Consider the following 12,400-nt stretch of genomic DNA (forward strand, 5'->3'; position numbering starts at 1 on the left):
ATAATAACTCCTTAGAAATATTTGGGTCACTCAATCCACGACTCTGGTGTGCAATTGGATGCCACATTTGGCCCACACAATACACAATATATTCTGTGAAGCACTTTGAAACATTTATATAAAATGCTATATCAAATGCAAGAATTATTATTATATTTAATATGTATTTACCCTACATTTCTCTGTTTAAATGCCTAAAATTCAACTGTCTTGGAGAAGCCAGTGCAGTGCCATCTAACATTTCTCTATCATCTCCCCTTAGTAGATAATAATAAGAATCTCTGCATTTAATATGGCGCCTTATCACGTCATTGAGACATCTCAAAGAACATCACTTGTAAAGTGGATTGACTATGTTTTATAGATGAAAAGTGAAGGCCAATCGTACACAGCAGTGTCCCACAAACAGTCGTGGATTGAGTGACCAAATAATTTTTTGGGTGAGCGGGGAGGGATTATTACCCGAGAAACGAATCTCGGTTGCAAGGCATGTGCACAAGCCATCCCACAATATATTAAATAATAATAGTAATCTTTGCATTTGATATAGCGCTTTTCACTTCTTGTAGACGTCTCAAAGTGCTTCACAGAATATACTGTAAAGTGAATTGATTGTATATTTGTGGGCGAAACGTGGCAACCAATTGCGCACAGCAGTGTCCCATAAACAGTCGTGGATTGAGTGACCAAATTGTTATTGTTTTTATGTATTAAAACCTAGCGCATACCCTGTAAATACATTCTTTTAAAAATAAAATTCTACTTCTCCCTCTAATATTTATACACAAACATGTTTGCCCTTCATGGCCACTAACCAGTGCAGGTTTGTCTGGGAACAGACTTCCCAGCACTGGGCAAGATCAAACCAATCAATCATTGAGAGAAATTTAAAATGCAGAAAAATATTTCAAGATATCCTGCAATAATTTCTAATAACACACTTCACGTATAACAATAAACTGTAAAAGTCTCTGAGACAAAAAAATCTAAAATCCATTCAATTCAGAATGGGGGGTGGAATGAGAGCAGTTGTAGCTGTGGAACTTGAACTCCTATTCATTGGGAGTTAACCACTACACCAATTACACACCTCAACCTGTATTTATTTGTGTAATTAAAATCTGTCCATTTCCATCATCTCCCAAATGGAGCCCATGACACTTGACCCCATCCGTACCCCTCTCCTTACTTCCACCCTCTTGCCTTCTTACTAATTGACATCATCAACCTCTGTCCGCTGGCAACTGTTCACACCCCCTTAAAATCAACCCCCATTCTCAAAAAAAACTTTTGATTCCAGGCAGGGTGAAACGTTGGGTAAGTTTCCTTACTCCACACGCCTCTGTTTATCTAGCAGAAGTTGGAACCAAATTGTTAGTAAATTGGCGGATTGTTTTTCCGGGGGTAATAATTCCTTAAAAAAAAAATAATTTGCTCACTCAATCCACAACTGTTTGTGGAGCCAAACTCAGCAATTCGCTGCTGCATTTCACCTACAAATATACAGTATACTCTTTACAGTATACTCTGTGAAGCGCTTTGAGACATCTCGGAGACGTGATAAGGCGCGATATCAAATGCAAGGATTATTATTATTATTATTTGCTTTATGAAGTCTGTGCTGGTGTTTTCCTCCCTTGAGCCATTAAATATAATACACCTCTCCTGTTCACTTCCCATACCGTCATCAGCAACTTGCATTTTGTATACAACAACTTGCACTTATATAGGGACCTCCACGCAGGCTAGCATCTCATATAGCATCCATCACACATCCCAAAGTGTTTGAAATATTGAATTGATCAGTTTTAATTCTCCTTTAAAATAAATTGACTGCAAAAGCTAAGAATAGATAAAGATAGCACAAACACACACACATTAATTTTAAGCAACACCATGCATCAAAAACGGGTTAACTTACAAAGTACTAGGGCCACAGTTTCAGACGCTGTATGGCCTTACTTGAAATTCAAGCTTCTTGTAAAAAAAAACTAATCAAACAAAATAAAAGGAAGGAAAGCACAACCTCTTGTGCTGATACAGATGTTGGTCAGAAACACTGTTGTGCAGCAAGACTGCAAATAAGGAATTTGATATCCAATAATTTATTCACTGTGAGTGCTTGTACTGAACAACATAAGAAAGCTAAATATTTCACCACTGAATCATTCGAAAGAAAAGTTTTCCTCCTCAAAGGGAACAAAAACATTCTGCAAAAATACTGAATTGCAAACAAAATATCAATCAATTCTCTATTCCTCCTTTTGGTTAACGTTTTCAGACTTTTTGGGGGGTTTCTCCAGCTCCTTCTTTACACCCCTCCCTCCTAAGGCAGGAAAGGCAGAGCATAGCAATCCAGATCATATCTGAACAATTTATACTAAGTTTTTTCAATCAAATTGTACTGTATGATTCCTGGAGATTCTGGTAGTAAATGACATCCTCATAAACAAAGATAGGAGTAAAGTAGCTGTTTTTACCCGTCTGCCTCTGAACCTCAGTCCCCACAATCATCATGTGGCACAACAGCCCGAGTTTATGTCAACCTTCATTTATCTTAATGTTTAGGCAGACATGGAATACAAACTCAAGAACACACAAGCAAAGAAATGTAAAGCAATAAAAAGTGACTCCGAAAAATCAAAGTGCAGTGATAGAGACAAAGAACATGCAGAGTTGCTTATAGTCGCCCGCAAAATATACAGTCAATTCACTTTACAGTATATTCCGTGAAGCGCTTTGAGACGTCGCCAAGACATGATAAGGCGCTTTATCAAATGTAAGGATTATTTCTATCATATTATTTGTAATTTTCTTGGTATACAGGATTTGGAGCTACAATGGAAAACGGATATCTACACCATTGGAAAACAGTTGTGAAAACATTGCTGATATCAGGTCATCTTCTGAAGTCCTGTCCTGTAATATCTGCTCGATGTATAGGTATTTTTAATGGTAAGCATAGACATATGTGTGTTTGATATCAACCGACAAGAGAAAATATTCAGAATGTTCAGCAGATTGGAATACAGCACTTTAGCCCTGAATAAGAATTAAGCTGTTCGAGAGTTTTAGGATGATTATATACCTATAAGCTTTGGAACGACATTATAATCTGGGTAATAAAATACCATTTTGAAGGAAAATAGGTCAACCAAAATATTGTACTTCATTGTATTTAAAATCTACTGGAGGCAAGTGCAGATTTTATAGTGTGACAGGTCATCAAATAAATTCAAGGATACATTAAAGGATATTTAAAAATTATTGTTGGAAAAATCTCATGAAACTGATACAATTCTACTAATAATCTTGGCTCACAATCACTTTATGGTTGTTTGTGGGGACACTGCTGTGCACAAATTGGCTGCCCCATTTGCCTAAAAAATACAGTCATGGCACTTTCCACTAAATCTTGTGAAACGCTTGGAGACATCGACAACATGATATGGCACAATGTCAAAATTGTTATTATAGTTAACCCATCAGTGCAAAAACAGTCTTATTTAGGAAGCTGATTATCTTCAGTTCTTTTTAAAGACACCAGTTTCTAAATTGAGACTGAATTTAAGATTTTTCCAAAATTCTGCACAATGTTATTAAAGCTAAGAAATCTCAGGCCTCAGGAATCCTACTATGTTTATAGCTAAATATACAGAAAAAAAAATAAAGAGATAACAAAAAAGACATCTGCGGGAAACATCTCAAACACAGTGGCATAATGAAATGAATGTTGACAGGATCCAATATTCAAAACTTCTGGTTTCAAAATTGAATTACAATCAATTTAAACATGTTCAAATGTATCACACGGTGACAAATATTGCTCAACTTCAGCAACCACTGTGGCATATCTTTTTAAACATTTGGAAAATACAGCTGGCTTCATATTGGAAGAGAACGATGTATCCATATTAGTGCGGCTTCAGACTGGAATTAAATTTGCACATCAAGGGCTGCAGAGGCTTGAAAGCCAGTTCTGGCCCTTGTCCAAGCCATGCACTTACGGAAGGCCTTCTCAAAAGCAGGCAGGGATTTGATGTAAATTGATTTTACTGGATTTATAACATGACAAATACTAACAGGACAGTGTGCTGATTGGACCAGAAGGCTGTGCATTTGTAATAGAATTAACAGTACATTGCCAAAACAAGCAAAAGTGGTCTCCACTAGCCACGTATCTGTTCATTCAAGGTTTTAGTGCACAATTTCAGAAAACATAATGATAATATTTTCATTTGATATAGCACCTTATTTTTTTTAAAAAAGTTTTAAATTTAGGATTTAATTTTAACTTAGAATTGGTACATTACACAGACTGAGCAGCGTTTAAAGTCAGGTATTGTAAGAACTTGCATCAAAATAAACACCTGTACTGTTTAACCTGAATATTTGCTCCAGCAGTGTGACAACATAAAACATGTTGTTTTGTGGTACTAAATATGAAAACGCATCACTCACTCGACTGTATATTGCTAATAGACTGCTTTGCTATTGCTAACCCTTCAAAACGTTATTTGTCTCCATAGCACTGTAATTTAATCTCCTATTCACAATGTACAACACTTCTTGCAACAATCCATAATTTGATGTCTTTGACTTCATCTGTAGTCATTCAATTGCACAGGGATTTAGTAGTATCTATTAGTATAGCTTTTATAAGCAAAGGGATAGACAAGCACCTACACACAGAGGCTATCTGCACGCTCTAAATCTCCAATGCCAAATTCAATGCCACAGAGATTATCAAGGATTATTTTCATCCACTGCAGAATTCAATAGTTTAGTTATCTCATTCTATTTCTTCTCTTACATTTTTAGGACTGATGAAATTCACCTACTTTTCATTGGGAGTACATAGATTAACCTTCAGCACCTCCAAATGCTAGAACACAGATGGAACATAGATGTCAGGCTGGCTCAGTTAGTCGTACTCTTCTTTCGAAATCAGAAGATAGCAAGTTCCAGACCCACATTAGGACCTTGTGTTCATCATCTGCTCTGACACTCCAATGCTGTCCTGGGAGTGTGCTATTTGGCCACAGATGCCGTCCTTCAGGTGAGATGTTAAACCGAGGTCCCATCTGCCTATTTAGGTGGATGTTAAAGATCCCATGTGCCGTTTGAAAAGAGAAGGAGTTCCTCCCAATGTCCTGGCAAAAATCCCCCAGGTACCCAATATGTTGATACAAGCATCAGTTTTGTGGTTGTTTTCAGTAAAGGTATTTTGAACTCAGAGTATCCTTGAGTGGTTTAGGTCGTACCTCTCCCACCGTCTTCACTTTGTTTCCACGAATGACTTTTTCTCCAGCCCCCGCACTGTCTCGTGTGGTGTCCCTCAGGCCTCTGTCCTCGGTCCCCTCCTCTTCACCCTCTATATGCTCCCCCTCGGTGACATCATCCGCAGACATGGGGTTAACTTCCACATGTATGCAGATGACACCCAACTCTACCTTTCCTCCTCTACCCTCAACTCCACGACCACCGATGTCCTGACAGCTGCCTGTCCGACATCGAGTCCTGGGCGAGAGACAACTTTCTTCAGCTCAACGTGCGCAAAACTGAGGCCCTCCTGATTGGCTCACGTCAGCGCCTCCGCACCTCAGGCGCTGACAGCATCAGCATCCAAGGCTGCACTCTCCACATCTCAAAGGCAGTCAGGAACCTCGGCGTTCTGTTCGACTCTGAGCTGTCCTTTCTCCCTCATATCCACGCCACAACTGGCACCGCCTTCCATCACCTCCGGAATATCGCCAGACTACGGCACTACCTCACCCCTCATGCTGCTGAAACTCTGGTCCACGCCTTTATCACCTCAAGGCTGGACTATGGGAACTCTCTCCTCACCGGCCTTCCCGGCACCTCCCTCCACAAGCTGCAGGTCATTCAGAACTCTGCAGCTCGTGTACTGTCCCGCACCAGGCTTCGGGACCACATCACTCCCACCCTCGCTCGCCTCCACTGGCTCCCCATCCCCCAGAGGATCGATTTCAAGATCCTCATCCTCACCTACAAGGCCATTCACGGCCTTGCTCCTTCCTACCTCTCTGACCTACTATCCCCCTACCTACCTGCCCGTACCCTCCGTTCCTCTGGCTCCGGTCTGCTCCACATCCCCCGCCCCAACCACTCTACCATCGGTGGCCGGGCCTTCAGCCTCTCAGCCCCGAGGCTTTGGAACTCTATCCCCCAGTGCCTTCTCCGCTTCCTCCCTTTCCTCCTTCAAGGCCGGTCTCAAGACCTTTCTCTTTGACCGTGCCTTCAGCTCCCCTCTCAACTCTCTACCCCCTCCTCGCTCCCTCTCCTCCCTCCCCTCACCCTGACCATTTCCCCCCTGCTCGGGTCCTGACCCAACTGTACAGCACCTTGGGACATCCTCCCGATGTGAAAGGCGCTCTCTAAATGAAATCTTGTTGTTGTATCCCATATCCTATATGTTGGATCTATTCAAATTTTCAACATTAAGGTGGATAGATTTTTTATTAATAATATAACAAAAAAAAGATTTTTATTATGTAACAGGTATCAAAGGATATGGGGCAAAGGTGGGTATTTGGAGTTAAGGTTCAGATAAGCCATGATCTAATAAAATGGCAGAACAGACTCAAGGGGCTGAATGGCCTATTCCTGTTCCGATGTTCCACGGATTCAAAACATATTAATTTGTGAATTAGATCAGTTACCAACCCACTGAAAATACAAAGAATATACCAAAAATAGCTGTTACATAAACCCTGAATGAAATCAGAAACTGGCAGATTCGGCAGACAGGACAAAAATCATAGTCATAATTTCTCACAAGTGAGCTGTTGGAAACCTATTTTCCCCCAAATGGGATTTTTCAAAAGTAATGTTTCCATGAGCCAGATCTGAACATCCATAACAGAGAAGAGATTCTCCCTTGAGAAATCCTTAATCCGACTCAAGGGGCACTGCTCTGCTGTTGGCACCCTGAAACAAGACTATAGCAATCTTGTTCCAAAAGCCAGCTTGTGCCTTGAAACCATGCAGGTTTGGAATATACTCCATAGTAAATCACTCATTAGAAGCAAAATGGAAGTGGCCAAATAAGTCAATACAACTTCTGAAGAGGCCAAACTTAGACTTTTGTGATAAGATGTGTCAAAGCGCTTCATAGGTTTTACTGTGAAATACAGTGATAATTTTGCAGGCGAACGTGCAGCCAATTTGCACACAATAATGTTCCACAAACAGTCATGAAGTAAAAGAAATTTTTTTCTCATCTGGGGTTTTGTTGGCAGGACATCAGGAGGTTCTCCCTTCACTTTTCAAACAATGCCCATGGTATTGATAACATTCACTTTAACAAGCAGACGGGACCTCGATTCACATGTCATTTCCAACAATGGAGCACTCCTCTTGCACAGTTTTGAAGTGTCAGTGTAAACCGTATCCAGAGCCCTATTGTAGAGCTTGAACCCACAAGTGACTCATAGGGGAATGTGCTATAACAACAACTTGCATTGATAAGCGCACTTCATGTAGGGTAGTGTCTCGGAGCTCTTAACAGTAGCGAAGCCTGGGGCCAAGCCAGGGAGAGGTGACCGGAAGCACGGTCAAAGAGGAAGATCTTTAGGCCTGATCTGAAAATTGGGAAGGAAGGAGCAAGATGGAAGGATTGAAGGAGAGTGCCAAAGTTTCAAGGCACAGTGGCTCAAAGCACAGTCGTTGATGACGGAGCAGAGGGGATGAGGGAAAACAGGAGGCAGTAGATTGGGGCTGCTCAGAGGACTGGCTGTGGTGTCCTCACGGCTCAGAGTTTTCCCCTCCCAGCTCCCCTTAAAGACAGTAGATAGATTGGGTTTGCGGGGTGTGGGGAGGCACTGAGCCCCCTTTAGCCCTAGCCAGCTACTGCTTATAACTACAGTACTTCCTACTGTGCTTGGTTTCCTCTTTGTTTGCCCGTGACCTTTTCTAGAACCACTATGGAATCTTGCCTGTGACCGAAGCTCCAGCCAGGAAACAATCTTTATAAAATAATGATCCCGGATGTTGAACTCAGATGTCAGTGACATCTTGGGCAGGTTTCACAAAACCTGCAAATTGCAATTTAGCATTAATAGCAGCTTTATAATATAATGAAGAAGTTAACAACTCCCAGTGTTTACAAGGATCTATAAGGTATGGAACTTATGCAATTTATAAAGCAATTACGTCTTTAAAAATACACATGTGGAAAACGTACAAAAAAAAAGATTCCCATGCAAATTGTAGAATTGAGGCCAGTTCAAAAAAGCTTACTGCTGCTGCGTTAGTTGTATTGCTTGAGATAAGGAACACAGTACGTTCTGAAACAAAACACACAAAATAGTGGTTTCATGACAATGCTACCCATTTTTACTGGCTTTGTACCAAATTTCCATAAGATTTATGCCTTGCAATTTAACAAAAACAAAGGAGGGGATTTCAGTTGCCTTTCTTCTCTCCCCTTTCCCTCGAGGACATTTAATAGCAAACTTAGCAGCAGCATCATGCACATTAAGCGTGTGCAATTAACATCTATGCTTTCAAGCATTGTTATAAATCTGAGAGAAATGTTGCCATAGGTGCTCTTTTACCTGCTCTGTCAATCATGGTGATCTGGGCTTTGCCACATGTCTGTTTTGCAAAGCAGCTGCTGGATTGTAATAAATACAGCATATTCAAAGTGCTGCTCAGAGCTGGGCCGCTGAAAGGTTTGCCCATTTAGTGCAACAATTGACAAAAAGGAAGAGACAAAGCAACTCCTGCTTATTTTGGAGAAAAATTAGAGTCCCAGCTTACACAAGTTCGGATCTCTGAGATTACCCTTGTGCTTTGAGTAGTTTCACAAACCAATTTTATCTTACCTTGTTGAAAAGAAATTAACTAATAAATGATCAAAATGGCATGACCTACTTGCATTATTAGCTGTTACGACACAGATGAGACACAAACGAGAGGCAACTGAATTGGTGAAGTTCTATTGTTATTTCCCTTTGCGCAAACATTGATATTAGAGTATTAAGATAGGTGTCCAGGTTGACTCATATTTCCTGTTTTAATAACTTACACAAGGTATAATAAAAGCACAGTACCAATGTACACGCTGCTTAGAGATAATTCTACGTATTAAATTATTTATTAAATCAATTTAGAAGTCCAATTACATTTAAAAAGAAGCATCACGATGCCAAGTGATGTTATTCAGTATGCTATAATAGCAACTTTGGTCCAATTTAGGAGCAGTTTTGTTTGAACAGGAGCATTTGTTTTCAAAGGGAAATGCTCAGAAGATGGTATATCATTCACATTTTCCAAATTGTTTGTTTAGAGACGATTTACATTGATCATCGGGATTCAGTCATAGAAATACTATATAAGGAGCACCAATTCAGAGTGAGACAACTCAGAAATATCCAACAACTACAACAACAAATTACATTTGTGTAGCGCCTTTCACGTCCCAAGGTGCTAAAACCCAGAGGCTGTTATACATATCCAGAGTGCTCTTTACAACACCACCTTGAATTTATATAGCACCCTTCAAGCGGGGTAGCGTCTCAAAGTGCTTAACAATGGAAGAGATTTAGTGACTGAAGGCATGGCTGATGATTGTGTGGTAGAGGGGTGAGGTTATGTAGTTGGTGAGTTAGTAAAAATATTCATGGATATGGTGAGAACTGAAAAATTGGTTTAAATAAAGTGTGGCAAGCCTGAACAAGCCTACCCCTGCTAAAAGCCCAACAAGTTTGCACAAACGTAGACATTCAGAACAAATACAAATGTTCTGGTTAACGAGGATTAAGTCACCCAGCACAGTATGCATCTATATTTATCAAACGCAGAGAGAGTATTCATTTATCACTTATTTATCATTTCACTGAAGGAGCTCTTTAAATGAAGATATACGGCTGATTTGTTTAATAGCCTCAGGTTACTACTCCCTCCCATTGGCATCCAAAAGGATTAAAGATCATTTGAGGTTAAACTTCAAAAAGACAAAATAGTTCAACACCAAGAGTTTCCCCCATTCCTTAAATTCAGCATTTTTTAAATGCTACAATCGTATCAAACACAGCAAAATAAACCGAAAGAGTTGTTTTGTAATGCAACAGCAGTCACCGAGCATCGAGACTGGTTTAACATGTTTAATTAGGATTTACTATCCCTAGCAAGACAGGAAAACACCATTGTGTCCATCTGTCCAGTGCAACATTGAAGAATAGGTCATGTTAGTACTGTATATAGTAATTATACTGCTCACATTAACAAAATTGTAAAAAAAAACTGTAAAAGACATACTGCTTGGTTTTTCGAAGTGTTCCAAATCACAACTGAGTTTGTTTTAAAAGTATTATTATTTGAACAACAACAACAAAATTACATTTGTATATTGCCTTTCACATCGGGAGGATGTCCCAAGGCGCTGGACAGTCAGAGGTACGGACCCAAGCTGGGGGTCAGGGTGGGGGAGAGTGGAGGGCAGAGGGGGAAGCAGGGAGATCGAAAGCGCGGTCGAAGGAGGGTCTTGAGGTGAGTCTTGAAGGTGGCAAGAGAGGGGGCGAGACAGAGGAACTGCAGGATGGAGTTCCAGAGGGTAGGTACCGAGTAGCGGAAGGCCTGCCCGCCAATAGTGGGGTGAGAAAGGGGGACGTGAAGCAGGCCGGAGCCCGCTGAGCGGAGGGAAGCCAGAGAGGTGGGGGGGAACAAGATCGTGGAGAGCTTTGAAGGTGAGGACCAGGATCTTCAACTGTATCCTCTGTGTGTTGGGAAGCCACTGGAATTGGGCGAGGATGAGGGTGATAGGGTCGCGGAGCTTAGTGCAGGAGAGGACACGGGCTGCAGAGTTCTGGATGATCTGCAGCCTGCGGAGGAAGCAGTTGGGAAGGCCGACAAGCAGTGAGTTTGCATAGTCAAGCCTAAATGTAATGAAGGCATGTATGAGGGTTTCGGCGGTCTGCAGTGTGATTCAGTGTCGGAGCCAGGTGACGTTGTGGAGGTGGGAGAAGGCAGAGCGGATCATGGCGCAGATGTGGGGTAGAAAGGATCGTTGAGGGTCAAACAAGACCCAAGGTTCTGGACTGGCTTAACAAGGTGGAGTGTGCAACCATGAATGAATGGTGATGCTGTCAGCACCTGAGATGAAGAGGCGCTGACAGGAGCCAATCAGAAGAGCCTTGGTCTTGTTGACGTTCAACTGAAGGAAATTCGCGCTCATCCAGGACTTGGTTTGACGAGGGATATTGTGCATCAGTCATAGGGCTGTAATTTTCACATGGATAATTTTGGGGGAAAATGATGCATCAGCTATATGAAACATCAAAAAGTCATGGATTACATGCTAAAACTTGTGAAAATGCCACACACATTGTCGTAACTAAACTATGTATCTTTATTTTGCTATATTTCTGTAAAAACACAAAATTGTAGCAAATCAAACAAAACCAAAGTATCAAAGCTCTATCTAAAAAATGATACTGTTGGGAGTCCATAAAAGCCCAAAGAGCGCTATAACCCCGGGGTAGGCTCAGTTTGGCAGTGTTTCTGCATTCACCATCTTTTTGAGTCCATTGACACATCAAAACACCAGCTGGCGTGCAGGAAGCTAAAATGATCAATTTCGAGGTCATCAAGTCATGACCAACATACATCTCCTGCAACCTGATGGCTTGCAACTCAGACATTTTGACTTCCCACATGTCGGTCAGTGTTTTGAAACCTCAAGGTATTTTGGATATTTCTGAGTAAATATTGGGGTCCCATGTATCAGGTGATTGAAAAAAATGTTTTTAAATAAGGATATGTAAAAAAATACTATTGTGATCGTAAAAACAATTCATTCTCAGTGGCAATGACAACTTTGGATCCGAATTATCAGAGCCAGGAGAATGGAGGAAATGACAAATTTCATTTGGCCTCTTTTTTATTTTTATTCATTTGCTAGCTTGCCTTTCTGCTGACATACCTTAAAATGGTGGATTGTGTGACTCCCACAACAGAAATGCAGCCTTAATCATCAGTAACACAGGAATCATTGCATTGAGGCATTTATGCAATTGTTGTTATAGTGACAAGCAGTGCTGATAGTTTCCAGCTTGAAAAGGAAAACCCAAACACTTTCATGTAGTTTTAGAGCTTCAAAGAGTATTGTTACATCAGTTGAGAACACAGATACATGGAAATAAAGTTATGCAGAAATCATACCTGCAGGTCCACTGAGGCTGGCTTTCTTAACTGCAAAGAAAAAAAAGAAAGTGTCAGTGCGGCATAAGTACAGGTACAAGCTAATAGCTTTTAAAACTAAACCTCAACACCCAGAAATACTTCTTAAAGCTATGAGACAGGTTCCAATTTATTGTGAGCATAATTCTATAAGGAAACCCTGTATAGGTAACCATTAGCACTCAAATATCATAGC

General features: G+C 40.8%; 1 protein-coding gene across 1 annotated transcript in view; it reads right to left on the reverse strand.

Annotated features, from left to right (window-relative positions):
* Positions 1-12,400, reverse strand: part of LOC103177885 (protein unc-13 homolog B) — a 304,211-nt gene that overhangs the window by 251,568 nt on the left and 40,243 nt on the right. Inside the window, exon 2 of the mRNA XM_042335427.1 lies at positions 12,187-12,216. Coding sequence (XP_042191361.1) covers positions 12,187-12,216 — 30 coding nt within the window. The remainder of the gene's footprint in view (positions 1-12,186; positions 12,217-12,400) is intronic.

The sequence above is a fragment of the Callorhinchus milii genome, unplaced genomic scaffold, assembly GCF_018977255.1.
Source record: "Callorhinchus milii isolate IMCB2004 unplaced genomic scaffold, IMCB_Cmil_1.0 Scaffold1, whole genome shotgun sequence".
Lineage (NCBI taxonomy): Eukaryota > Metazoa > Chordata > Chondrichthyes > Chimaeriformes > Callorhinchidae > Callorhinchus > Callorhinchus milii.